The following is a 13,835-nucleotide window of genomic DNA, read 5'->3' as shown; positions in this document are numbered from 1 at the left end:
CATCAAACTTGAAAGGTTTAAGCCTTATTATGTTTTGACAGAGATTTTAAATAGAGGGCGCATCGAAAACTTATCTCACATTTCATTGAGATTTAGTAGATGTTTGTAAGGTTTTTGATGCTTGTAAATTAAAAACCTGTTTCTTTAATGTTAAAAAATATAGCTTCCCCGATGGAAAGTATGAAGGCTTATAACACTAAAAACCGGGTTTCAAAACGTGTGGTGGACACAGCACGGATAGCTCACTGTATAGCTTTGTGCTTATAACACCAATAAAAGACAAAAGATCTAAAACTTGGCAATTTATTTAAAAATTTGGCTACTCACACACTTACATCCCCCATTTTTAAATATCATATTCATTTAATAAAATATACTGAAAAAGTAATTTCATTCAAAAACTTTAAAGGGTTGTTTGAACATTTTTTAAAACTAAACACTTAATACGATGATCTCTTTGTCTTTGCCAGATGTGCCCTTTACGTTATAACATATAGAAAAAATAAATGATATATCCAACAATCGTAAAAGTATGAAATAATTGTTTTCCTAAAATTACTTCCCTTTATGATGAAAATTTGACTAAGATCTAATTACGACAGCTTATGTAATATACATTAAAATTAATAACAATAACGTTTAACTTTTTTTTGCTGTGGCCAAAATTAAAGGCTATACGATTTGGTAACTTTAGGTTACCATCATTAGGAGTAAAAACCTACGTGACAACGGTTATCAAGCAACTGTTTAACTGATTGTAATCTAGGAGGTTAGATTACAGGTATAGCACATTAGGTCATTTTTCTTTCTGTAGGCCAAAAAAAAGTTTGTATTATGAACGTAAATCTTATTTTTAATTTGAAATTTTGTCCGTTTTCGTATTTAGCAAAAAAAAATAATCAAGATGGTTCTGGAGTTTAGAGAAATCAGTTATCTCACGAAACTCCTTGGAGTTGTGATTTACGGGAAATATTTCTTCTTCCAGAGAGACTGTACGTAGCTGGAACAACCGTAATTTTTAACAAGTTAATCTTAAAGAATTTCACGGCCGTTCGAAATAGGAATAGAATTTTTTTCTCTTCTCTAAATATATTGTTATGGACTTGTAATCCCCATTTTCATAATAGCAGCATTACTTAAGAGTGATTAGATGGTTGGCATCACAAAATGAATGTTATATTGTGAGTGGTCGGATGGTTGGTGTTACATTAACTATTTACAGAAGTTAAACAGAACTCATTTATTACTTAAATATGAAGAGGTAAATGTGTTAATGACGTGACAGGTTCTGATTGTAGAACATATTATTACACGTTAAATTTGGAATCCCTTTTATCGTTATGAGGAGATAGTAACAAAAAACAAAACTGGTCTTTATTAATGATCTCCAAGATGTCACATTTTGTATCAGTTACTAAAGATATTAAAACTATGAGATGTAGAAACTTTAAACAGCGTCAAACACAGATCATGTCTTATCATCAGTCAGGTACAAACTACAGACCAACGCAGTTATTTTGTGTAACGTAATCTTAAAGTCGAATTTAAATATTCCTCATTCTGTGGTATAGTCGACAAGTTATTAATAAATGATGTTATATATTTAACTTACAACAAATCACTTGTTATATCCTTAAACGATGTCTTGTATTATTTACTAGGGTAAAGATAAGATGGAACTCCTGATTGATCTGTTGAATGACTACAGTGCCCAAGGTATACCACTACAACCAGGGTTGTTAACCTTTAACCTTTCAACTGAAGATACTTACAAGCTAGAAAATCACTGGAAAGAAATCGTAGAGAACTGGCAGGTAAATCTAGTATTGTCTAATTTAAATCATACACACACACACAAGTCACGTGTATTCTTTCTTGTTTTACACTGCAGTACTTCCTAACTATACATGCTGTAAATCATACACACAGAAGTTACTTGTATTGTTTGTTTTACAGTGTAGTACTTCCTAACTTCTTGCCACAAGACTTGCTGTAAATGACACATTCACAAGTTACTTGTATTGTTTGTTTTACAGTGTAGTACTTCCTAACTTCTATCCACTTGACAAAGTGTATTTGTGTATTAAATTTAAATGAAATTGGATCATGTTTATTTTTCAGGATCTGAGTGACAAGATGAAAAACCAACAGGATGCTATTTGGGAACTTCTTCAAACAGAAATATTCTTCATAAAAAGACTAAAAGTCATCACTGATGTAAGTGTTATTTAACATCAGACATTATCTTTTATCTAGAGGTGTGCAATTTCATGCTAGATTATATTCAAATATAACATGGTGACATTGTATAGAGATGTGTGTGTGTGTGATATTGAAGAATAATATCAATGAAATGTTTAAATCATTTTATTGTATACTCAGTTACTGAGAGAAATACATTGTGTAGTTGAGTAGGTTTAAGTTCTAATGTTAGAACTTAATTTGTTGTAATGTCTTATTGCACATCACTTGTTAGTACATGGCTTTCAGTAGTATATATACATATATCTTATGTATACCTCAGTAGAAAAAAGAATATTGAAATAATGATTGTTTGGGTAGGAAAAGGATCAGCAGATATCTGATTGGGTTAAGAATGTTGTTTGAATGAGTTGTTTCCTTTTCTAGCTGTTCCTAACCTGTTTGTGTAACCTGCAGTGTGAGGGGATACTCAATGAAGTAAGTATGATAATACAATAATAAATACTGTCCAGTAATCTCTCTACTTGTGTGTCTACCTTAGTTAGTCCATGTTCTAATTTGACAACAGTGTCCAGTAATCTCTCTATTTGTGTCTTGTTCTAATTTGTGCAACCTGGATTAGGTATTCATATCTTTAGCTAATGCCAAAAACAATTTACGAAGTAAATTTTGGAGTAAGTTTTGAAAGAAAGTGACATTAAGTTCTTTTTGTATATGTTCAAAAAAGACTCAGGAAAACCTTGTTTTTGTTTCAAGACTTAATGCAAAATTATCATTGAGTTTGTTTCATTTATTTTAAAAAGATGTAAAAATGTGTAGCCAAGCCACTTAAATCAGTTTTAGTTTAAAGACAATATCATCATCATATATGTTAGGTAAATGTCTGAAACATGATGTACATGTCTATAACAAAAGTCAAGTTGGTAAACTAAACATACAAGTTCCTGAATGCCATTGTTAAGCCTAATATAAATCTTTTCAGATTGACACACATAAGCTGTTCTGTAACATTCAAGACGTTTACGCAGCAAACCATCAGTTTTGGGTCGATCAACTCCTTCCCATGTTAAACAGCAGTAGGTCTACGAAGCAGCCCTTAAACCCACTTCTCATGAAAGATGGATTGTTAAAGGTATGTTATACTACTATTAGTTATACTTAAGTGGTACAATACAGTCGTGTGAATGCCTATAATGTAATGAAGTATGTTGACCTTTCAGTGCGACCAGCTGTTCCAGCCATACATCAAGTACTGTACAGAACATGACTGTTGCCTACAGTATGTGAAAGACAAGAACAAGGAAAATGAGCTGTTTAAATCCTATGTTACAGTAAGTGGTAAATTTTCCACAACACAAACATCTTATTTAAACTATCAGAGTAGCCATTAGATGGCACCAGTGATTCTGTACATTTTTAGTCTTTATGTTTCAGGCTTTCTCTCCTTTATTGTAATGTCTTGAAATAGAACAGTATTCTTTTATTTTTTACATGGTCTCTCTAAGCAATTAGTGTTCATATAAATCATACCCTTTGTGTAAGTGAAATTGGTCTTTCATCTTCCAGTGGTGTGAGACCAGAAAGGAGTGTGATCGACTACAGCTTACTGATCTCCTGGTCAAGCCAGTTCAGCGACTGACCAAGTACCCTCTCCTTCTGAAGGCCATACAGAAGAAAACTGATGATAAAGAGCATAAACAAATCTTGGAAGAAATGGTAGGCCATGAAGGCTATTATGGTTGTCAGACAAACATTGTATCTATCACCTTAAATACAATGTATTAAAAACACTGAAATTAATATGCACACACAGTTTGTCAATTCTGTTTCTTAATACTAAAGGGCTATTGAAATAACCTGGATTTAATATTCTATTGAACTGACAAGTCTGCATGTAACAACCTTCTATTGCATGCATCTTGTGGGTAAAAATTGCTTTCTTTGAATTTCTTAGTTAAGGAAGACTATACTATACAGAAAATATATCTTAGTAAGTTATAAACATGTACATTATCTGGAAGTACAACTGTTAACTACAAGAACTAAAAAATAATTCCATGGTTTATTTACTGTTATCTGCAACCAAAATCATTTAGAGCTTTGTTACCATGTGCAATAGAAAACTAAGTTCAACAGTTATGTGCAGACAACAAGAGTACATCCAACCTGTTCAGATTACTTGGTAACTAGAAACCTGTTGGTTTGAGATTGTAAGAAATGCTAATTGCTCAAAAGCACTTGTATAGCCATTTCATCAGTGCTGGTAACGTGATGGTGGGTTACCACCATGTTGCAGAAGATAGGGTTCTTCTGCATTCCTCTTTCACATAAGGTAAAATAACATTAGTTAACATGTAAATAAGATGCTCCAATGATAAACTTAACCCACAAAGCTACCTTCAGGTCACCAAGGGGTCATGCAACCAGTGCACATGGATTAATTCCACCCAGCACAATACAGGTATGTGTTTCCAATTTTGAACCCTTTCATATACTACCTGGGAGTTATAAGCAATGGAATGCATGAAATAACTTAGGCACCCTGTTACTGTCTTGAAAAAAAAATATTTTAAACTGTGTATGTCAATTTTCAAGTTTTTTATGTTTAACTTTTAGATATTTAAGAAACCCTACAACGTGCATCTATAGCACATAAAATAGTATTATTTTAATCTCTGTATGCCTGAAAACTGTTAAGCTGTTTGTACTGTAATCCATTATTGTATTTTTAATCTCTTCATTCTTAGTGTAACAATGTTTAGTAATTCACTAAAAACACATAGAAGGTGGGAACAAACTCAGCATTGTTCTTTGTTGGTTTTTGTCAGAAAGAAAGTGTGGAATCTTTTGTTCAGAATGTTAACTCAAGTATATCTCACCATCACGAAAAGAAACGATTAGCCTCGATCCTTAGTCGGATAGAAAGCTATGATGTTATTGATAACATCAATGAAGAAGTGGAGAAGGTGGGTTATTTTCATTTTAAGTATTAGTATAAAACTGTGTATTAATTCACCAAAAATTTGATAAATATGTGATAAGATTTTTAGTCAGAAAGGAAACCCCAGTTACTTATTACCTCCTAACCTGTGCTTTTCTTAAACCTGCTGTTCTTTCAGACCCTACGTGAGCAGAACTATTTGAATCTTGACCTTACCCAGCCCATGCCTGGATGTAGTGACCAACAGACAAGACAACTTATTGTGGAAAGTGCTGGACTCAAGCTCCGAGACTCATCTTCTAGCAAGGTACCATAAGTTTCCGTCATTGTTTGAGCTTATTTGATACACTTCTCAAAAGTCGCCCCCCGCTAGTACAGCTGTATGTCTCCGGATTTACAATGCTAAAATCAGGGGTTCGATTCCCCTCGATGGGCTGAGCAGATAGCCCGATGTGGCTTTGCTATAAGAAAAACACACACACACACTCAAAAGTCATACACTATTTTTAGCAATCAATTCTGTCACATTCACAGAAGGGATGTATATTGGAGTCAGTATCCATCTGGCAGTGGAACCAATGTAGCATTATGTACATAACATAAAATTTTTGTGTGTAAAGAACCAGCTGTTTCAACATTCAACTCAAGTGGATATGTTCAAGCAAGAGGTATCTTCATTTTACTCACAAAAAACATTCTGAAGAAGCTATTCAAGTTGTCTTTGTCTCTATAGTTCACTCACTACAGCCTGTATTTCAGTGTTCCAACATTAGGACGAGGAGGCAGAATAGCTCTGATTTTATTCAATGATTATAATTAAAGACAGAAGTCTTTAAATGTGAAGTAAGTATTACAGGCTTTGAAAATATTGCCATAGATAAATAAAACTGTTGGTTAAAAAAGACAGTTTCTTAATGGTACATAAAGAATAATCCATCATTTTAGATTATTTAATGGATTCATTATTTTAGTCCTTGAGAAATAAAGTGCGTTTATCTACCACTGACTATACAACTAACTACCATCTCTGTATCACAAGCTATTGATTTGAAAGTGGGTGTTTTCACTCCTGCAGTTTTCCATCCAGAAAGGTCGTGTATTGTTAAAGAATGTTCTCCATGATCAGATAGATGGTAGAGTAGTGAAGTCAATATTAGTTCTTTGCCATGGCTAATCTTTGTTGTAATGTTTTACCATCTTTAATAAAGCCCAAACTTTGGTTTTTATAAGAATTTGTAATAAAACTAAAATGTACACCTAGATAAACGAAACCTTTCACAGATTTTAGTTTGATTTTCCAAGTTTCATACCAATACAATTAAGGACAGCTTCCTTACAGTCTTATTTGACTGTAGCCATTAGATCCCAAGCAGAAATTGAGAACTTCCATCAGTTACCGTTTTACCTAATTTGTGACAGAAAAACTGTAATCATCTTCAGATGTAGTATTATCTGCAAACACACAGGTAAGAGGTTTTCTATCCATAAACTATTTTAAGATCAATAATTAATCTTTCCATCATCACATGAGCTCAACATACAAATGTTTATACAAGCTATAATAACTTCCAAGTACACTAATTAACTACTTGAAACTTGTCTTAGTTTCCTATTAACAGAAGTTCTTAAACCTCAACACTAATCCATCCATGTTCTTCTCCATTAGGTGGACGTTCACTGCTTTCTCTTCACAGACATGTTTCTCATATGCAAAGCTGTGGGTAAGAAAGGTGACAAGGTAAGGATTGTTCGGCAACCTTATCTGATTGAACGGCTGAAAGTTCGGGAACTGAAAGATGGGGGAGGTTTATTGGTTCTTTATCTAAACGAGTTCTGTGTTGTCACAGCAGCTTTCATCCTGTACACTCAGGAACCCAGGAACTGGATTGACAACATCAGAAAAGCCCAGGTAAGGTTTGTTGACCCATATTACCATCCTTCTGCTGATTGGTTACTTTCATATAGAACAAAACTCTTAGCTGTCAGATTTCAATTCTGACATTTTAATGGCAATAATGAGACACAGTATTATCACTGGTTACATGCAAGTCTTGTCAAATTTAATCTCACTACTTAAATTCCACGTAAGCAAGATTGTCTCTCCCTTCCTCAGGAAGATTACCAGGAAGCTAAACGTACTTCCCAACATCAGCCCAGTCTCCAGTTGTTGTCAAATGAATATGAAGAAAATGAAGGCTTTGGTAGTCCTTTTCTACTTGGAACCTTGAATGTACTTTCTCCTCAGAGTTCTAGTCAGTCTAGCTTGGTTCATTCTCACAGTGGATCTGTAGACATTTCCAGTGATCCAGCTTCCACGTCCTCAGTTGGAGGACTCACAGTATCTCCAGTAAGACAATGTTATTATTGAAAAGGTAGTTTCTAAGAAGAAATAAGCTTCACTATAAGAAAACACCAGATTTAGTCATAATACACAAAACATGACTATAAATCTAACAGCAGTCAGCTTTTTACTAACTGTCTGTATGTCTTATCAATTTGAATATTTATACAATTATATTGAAACAGTTCTTTCCTTTTTTATAAGTGGGAAGACATCTTGGTGAATTGTAAGTTAATGTTCTGTGCTTGTTCTTGGTGACTCCACCCTCTCAAAAGATCTCAACACCAGTTATTGGTTTTTACAGACAAGTCAGAATCAAAACAAAGCCACTAGTTTTGAACTAGGTGACCTAAGGAATCCCAGCTTAGCTAATGATAACAGCAATGACAAACCTCGTGCACATAGTTTTGAAACACGCTCTGGACCGGTCAGTGTCACGGTGACATCACCACGAACTAACAGAAGAAACTTTTTTCTTCGAGGAGTGGACCCTAGTGAGCCAACCCCAAGCACCTTGAGTGTAGAGCATGGTAGTGTAGAGAAACACCAAATGCCACGACCTGTTCAAGTAAGTAAAATTTATAAAATAAATGAAGGAACGAAGTAAGAAAAACTAAGGACAGAACCATTACTTATTGTATTAGCCGCCCCATCTCATCCCCTTTTAAAAAATATATATTGATCGTTGTGTAAGAATAAATCTAGATAGGCTAGTTGCTAATGTTTCAGATATCGTGGTCACCAATAAAATATCATTTAACTAGCATGTAGGAGAAAGTAATTAGTAGTGGCTGACAATTACTGAAGGTGATTAATTCATTACATAAAACTATTGTTAAAAAAACCAGGGGTTTCTTTTGATCTTCTATTCTTATGTAAGGTTATATATACTTTATTACAACTTAATTATTCTTGTAGCCTTACAAGAGAACCTTTAGATAAAGCAGTCAAGTGAAAAGATCTGGGTTTACTTATTACACCAGCTACCTAGGAGTTGGATAAAAACTTTCCACATACTGTGTCTAGATACCAACTGTAGGCACAGTCTGAAAGTCCATTTTTTTCCTTTGTGTCTAAACAGTTACTTTAAAAATAGAAATAACATTTTATAGCATGAAGTGATAACTACAAAACAATATGGAGGTTGGTAGTTCCTTCAAATAACATTTCACTAACATCTTTGTTTCATGGTATGTCACCTAGTTGCACAAATTAAATAACCAAATGATGTAAGGTGCTTTACCTACATGAAACAACATGGATGATGGACAGCTAATAAAACAGACCTCAGCACACAATGAAATATTTCTTCAAATAAAGGAATCTTCATTCATGAGACACATGAAACCAGAAGTAAACAGAACTTCATGTTTGAAACTGTATGTGTTAGTGAAGTTATTTCAAGGTACTACCAACATCCACTGTTGATGATGACCACTGATATATGGTACCAAACACCACGTTTGTGCAGACACTTCAACTACAATCATTATGAATTTATGTGTTACACATCATCACAAGAAAGAAGACAATGACCAGGACTTGTAGATAATAAAACACACAAGTAGACTGAAGGTAGGTAGTCTTCTACCAGGGTAGTCAGCCTATAAAATAGTTTACCTTCAGTGGTGCCACAAAAGTTTTAGAGATTGTGTTGTTTTAGGTAGTTGGGAGTAGTAGAAAACAACTCTCTTTCATATGTATGTCATTTCCATCTGTTCAAGAAACAGAGTAAGGATGCGAGGTAAAGAAATTTAAACATAGGATCTCCCTGTTTAAGGATTATGTACAACTAGTTGAGCTGTATCTTTAATTATCTGATTTTCAATACTACTGATAACAGATCAATCCAAGTTTTCACCTGTTTAAAACATTTTGTTGTAAAGTTTTAAATCACTAAACTACTACTGTTGAGGTGATGACAAGAGCATTGTTTATTGTAGTGCAAGAAAAATAACCATGAAGTTCTATTCAGTTTTTCTTAAGGGCTGCTAATTTTAGTGAGTTTATGAATTTGTCATGTTGTGATAGTCTCAGAATCTTACAAAGCTGAATAGGAGAAACAAATATATGAAACATTACTTTAGGGCCAAGTTCATGTCTAAAGGAGTACTTACTGTGGTGAACAACAATTCTACAAATACTTCAATATTTACATGTTCATAGGTTATCTCGTACCAACACTAAACAGCCCATTTCTCTACAACAGGTTCCTATTATTCCACCACCCTACAGCTCTCTAGCACCAGAAACTCAACTCAGAAAAAAGTCACCACCCTCTGATGGAGAAATACAGCCACAAAGTTTGATTATCAAACCACCTCTTTTAAAAACAAGACATTTATCTGGACAAGTAAGCATCATGGCACCCCCAAGTGAAGTGCCACCTACTGAATGCGACTCGAGCAAAGAAAGTGGTCGCAGACTGAACATTAAGAGATCAGCCCGTGATGAAAGGCGTTACCATACAGCAGATACTGTGGAAACCCTGAAAAAAGAAAGTAAACAAGACAACACGATCCATAAACGACTCTCTTGGAATAACTATGAGTCTAAAGAAAACTTCAACAGTTTGGGTTCAGGAAAGTTAATGAAAGCCACCGGTGCTTCCACATGCCTTAGTTCTGAATCTATTTGTTCCAGTGGTGTGGAAAGCAGTACATCTTCTTTCCTCAGTACAGGAGAACAAGAACCAATGACAGAATCAAAACCTGGTCAGCATCTGATCATGATCAATGGGGATGTTGGAACTTCATCAACAGACCCTGAACCTGTGACACCAAACTTTGAGCTTGATGTGAGTGAGGTCAGAGATGGCATTTCATCCGTTCAGATTAAACTGACTAGTGGACACAACCAACGCAATAAGGTAGATCTTCGTAGAATGAAGGAGTTGATTCTGAATAGTTACTCTGTTGAAGCTTCGTAAGTGCTACTTATATTCTTCTACTATTACTATTATAGTCAGAGTAAACTACGACATAATTGTGTATCAAATACATAAAATAATTAACCAGTTATGAATTATTCTTTTTCTAGGGAAGTGTGACTACAGTGTTGAGTCATGAAGTGGAAATTGTACTTTACTGAAGAAGATGGGAAGTTTGTGGTGGTTCAACAGAAATGAGTAAAGTGGGATCTTACCAGACAGTTAACCAATGAAGCAGCACATTATAAATAGAGGAAGTATCTTACTTTCACCAATCTAAAATAATGTACTAGCTCCCTTACCTATCCATGATTAAGTTACAAAATAATATATGCACTGCATCACATGGCAGTTGTTGCCATAACAGCCTACAGGCAGCTGTGATTTTTATACTGGGTGAAAACCCACCACAAATCTCAGTTTTAATTAAGTTGGGGCCATCATCTAGCTTGTAATGTGGTCAACATGGTACAATTCTGGGATGTATACACGTATTTCTAGTGGTAAACATTAATGTTTGTTCTACAAACTTTAAGCCTCCTTTTCACACCTGTAAACCTAATTCTCAAGTATGTAATAGTTTTAATGTTGTGACATATTTCCTTTTCTAGTCTTATTAATCTGTATTTTGTGAAGAACAAACTTCTAAACCAATAGTAAACAGGAGCTAATTAAATTCAGTAGATAAATATCTTATCACAGGAATGGCACTAGTCATAATAGCCCAACATTGTGTGTATACAGGCATAAATTAATAATAAATTTTGTATAAATGTAAATGTAGATATATATATATATCCTAAGAAAACCTAAAATGTAAGCTGTTTAGGGACAATCAAATGTGTTTCTTACTTTGTACAAAATACATCAATGGATTTAATAAAGTTACAACTGCTACAATGCCTGACCTCATGCATACCTGAGACATAATTTTCCCTTAAATCTCAGACTACAGTGAAAATATGTTTAAAGCATTAAATAAGATGAAGTGTATTTGTTTGTGCAACTAAATATACACTCTACAGCTCAGCACAATGTTAAAAGTATTTCTTAAGCTTGTATACAAGTGTTAAAGGATTGGTTTACTATAACAGCCCTAAGTGATTGACAGAAACAAAGTTACATTCCCATGTTTACTATAACTTTACCAATCCACAGTAATGTTAAGTCAGTTAGTTGGTACCCTGTCTGTTCACGGTGGAAAAAAACTGAATATTGCAAAGAATTTGAAACAATAAACGTGTCTTTTACCAAAGATTTACATAACCTAACAAAATTAGTAATAACATTATCTCCTCATATCTCACATATCTAGAACCTCAAGTTGTCAACAGGCATGAATCAGATTTAATGCTGATATTTTACTTACAGACAACAATGATTAAGAATAATGGTTTTTTTTTACTCAGGACTGGCATGTACTTTTAAGGAAACTACTAATGAAGATGTACAGTTTACATCTTGGAGTCTAGTGCAAGCAGTGTAAAAATAGCAACAGAATTTAAAGTGGAACTTGCACATAAAGGGTACAGTAGCTTACTAATGTTTAACTTTAGCTTTTGCAGATGAAGAAATGGAGAGGGTTAATCATACATATGTGTGGAAAAGATAATGGCTTATGCTAGCAGTTTTTGTTGTGCACAAAGGTAGATAAAAAGCATTTAAACAAAAAGACCATAACAACTCTGTCTGGGATAAAATTATAAATAGGTCATTAGGGCTGAATGTTAGGCTTAGGTAATACATAAGGATGAGTACAGTGGTTGATTGGATTTATGGGAGTCATTCAATGGATGGGAAGAGATTTTTGGAATGTTTAAATAGAACATTAAATCAAAACTGTACAATAGTAAACACTAGAAAAGTGTAGGGTAAGAACCAAGTACGGAAGTAATGGTAATCTATCCTGTTATTATTGTGATTTTAGAAGTATAAGAAATGTATGACTCTAGAGCACTATGGGGAAAAGAGGGTTTTGATGCAACTGAAACCTAACTCAGTTTAGACAGTTATGATGCTGTGAATATGGTTATAGGTTGTTTATAAGAACTGAGTGGCTTTGTATGTAAACTGTGGGTTACAAACCGTTCAAGACAAGGACATCAAAGATAACAGGAATACAGTTAGATCTGTTAACATTTCTGTTGGTGGTTATAAGGGGGAAATTCTTTTAGTTTCAGAACAGCATATGAAACTACAAGGAGTTTAAGATTTTAACTGTTATAGAGGTTGTGATAATGGAAGTGTTAGAAACCATTCAGGGAATCACAAGAACAATGCTATTTTTGATTTATTGTTAACTTCTAATAAAGATAGGAGAATATTTATCTGGTTAGAAGTAATTATTGATCAATTAGGTTTGATGTTTTACTGTGTATGGAGATCACTAATAATTAAATTTGATTTGAAATTTCACAATAGGCAAATTTTGAAAGTATATAATAACAGTTACCTGTGAACTGAGCAAATATTTTGGAGACACTCACTAATTATGGAATATATTTAAAAATAAACATTCAAGATACATGTTCCTTCTGGAAAGGAGAAAAATGGATTGCTGTAAAAGGGAACATTGTTTCTTAAAATAATATATTTAAATTCAAACCTAACTATAAAATTTTGATTACAAAAACTACTTCCATCTCATAAAGAACATAACTATAAAAACAACAACTGCTCCATCATAAACACTGGGATACAATACAAATAACAACTCACTGAACAAGCAACTATAAAACAGCCTTATTCTAACAGGTAACTAATCAGGTGTGTACCTAATGAATATTAATATTAAAACAACTACAAAGGTAACTTCCAAAGAAAGTACTTTTCTCTGATAAGGAGTATAACCAATAAAACCAACACTAAACAACTGTCAGCCCATCACCATCATGACTAGACAAACTCTCACTCCATCAGGAATATAAAAGTATAACTCCTACTACACCAGATATACAACTATAAGCACATTAAAAAAAACAATTTCTACACCTTCAGTACTAAAGCCATGTGATTAAATCATTAACTATTTCCTCTAAGATTATTCAATTAATCAGTAAGGTGGTTCTTGTTTCTGAGTATTGCTGTTTTATTATTTCAACAATTGACTAATAATTTAGTTTCTAATTGTTTCAAGCAATCAATATGTTGCCATAATGACCATTTGTTAAGCATAAAGCTTCATAGTGGGCATGTATGCAGATGACCCCATGGTTTGAGGGTTGATCCACAGTCTATTGTCACTACGTTATTTACCCTAAATGTTTTACAGCAAAGCTGCTAAAGATATCTAATACATAATCTAAGAAAGGCAACTAACTATACAGACCTCTCACCTGTGTTCTGGTTACTCAAGTATTAAATAAAATGTGATGTTTAGATTTTATTTCACACTGTGTATGTTTAATTTCTCCAACTGCATT

At 33.7% G+C, this 13,835-nt stretch overlaps 1 protein-coding gene across 1 annotated transcript in view; it reads left to right on the top strand.

Moving 5' to 3' along the window:
- The window catches only part of LOC143230630 (pleckstrin homology domain-containing family G member 5-like), a 107,409-nt gene extending 96,096 nt beyond the window's left edge, over positions 1-11,313 (top strand). Inside the window, exons 12-24 of the mRNA XM_076464494.1 lie at positions 1,662-1,814; positions 2,122-2,217; positions 2,629-2,679; positions 3,185-3,334; positions 3,423-3,533; positions 3,769-3,918; positions 5,031-5,168; positions 5,322-5,450; positions 6,810-7,052; positions 7,257-7,490; positions 7,789-8,052; positions 9,694-10,409; positions 10,524-11,313. Of these exons, the coding sequence (XP_076320609.1) occupies positions 1,662-1,814; positions 2,122-2,217; positions 2,629-2,679; positions 3,185-3,334; positions 3,423-3,533; positions 3,769-3,918; positions 5,031-5,168; positions 5,322-5,450; positions 6,810-7,052; positions 7,257-7,490; positions 7,789-8,052; positions 9,694-10,409; positions 10,524-10,533 (2,445 nt within the window). The 3' untranslated portion in view covers positions 10,534-11,313. The remainder of the gene's footprint in view (positions 1-1,661; positions 1,815-2,121; positions 2,218-2,628; positions 2,680-3,184; positions 3,335-3,422; positions 3,534-3,768; positions 3,919-5,030; positions 5,169-5,321; positions 5,451-6,809; positions 7,053-7,256; positions 7,491-7,788; positions 8,053-9,693; positions 10,410-10,523) is intronic.
- Positions 11,314-13,835: the final 2,522 nt, after the last annotated feature.

This window comes from Tachypleus tridentatus, chromosome 10, assembly GCF_004210375.1.
Source record: "Tachypleus tridentatus isolate NWPU-2018 chromosome 10, ASM421037v1, whole genome shotgun sequence".
Taxonomy (NCBI): Eukaryota; Metazoa; Arthropoda; class Merostomata; order Xiphosura; family Limulidae; genus Tachypleus; species Tachypleus tridentatus.
The sequence above is the reverse complement of the archived record's forward strand: the minus strand, read 5'-3'. Positions and strand labels throughout refer to the sequence as shown.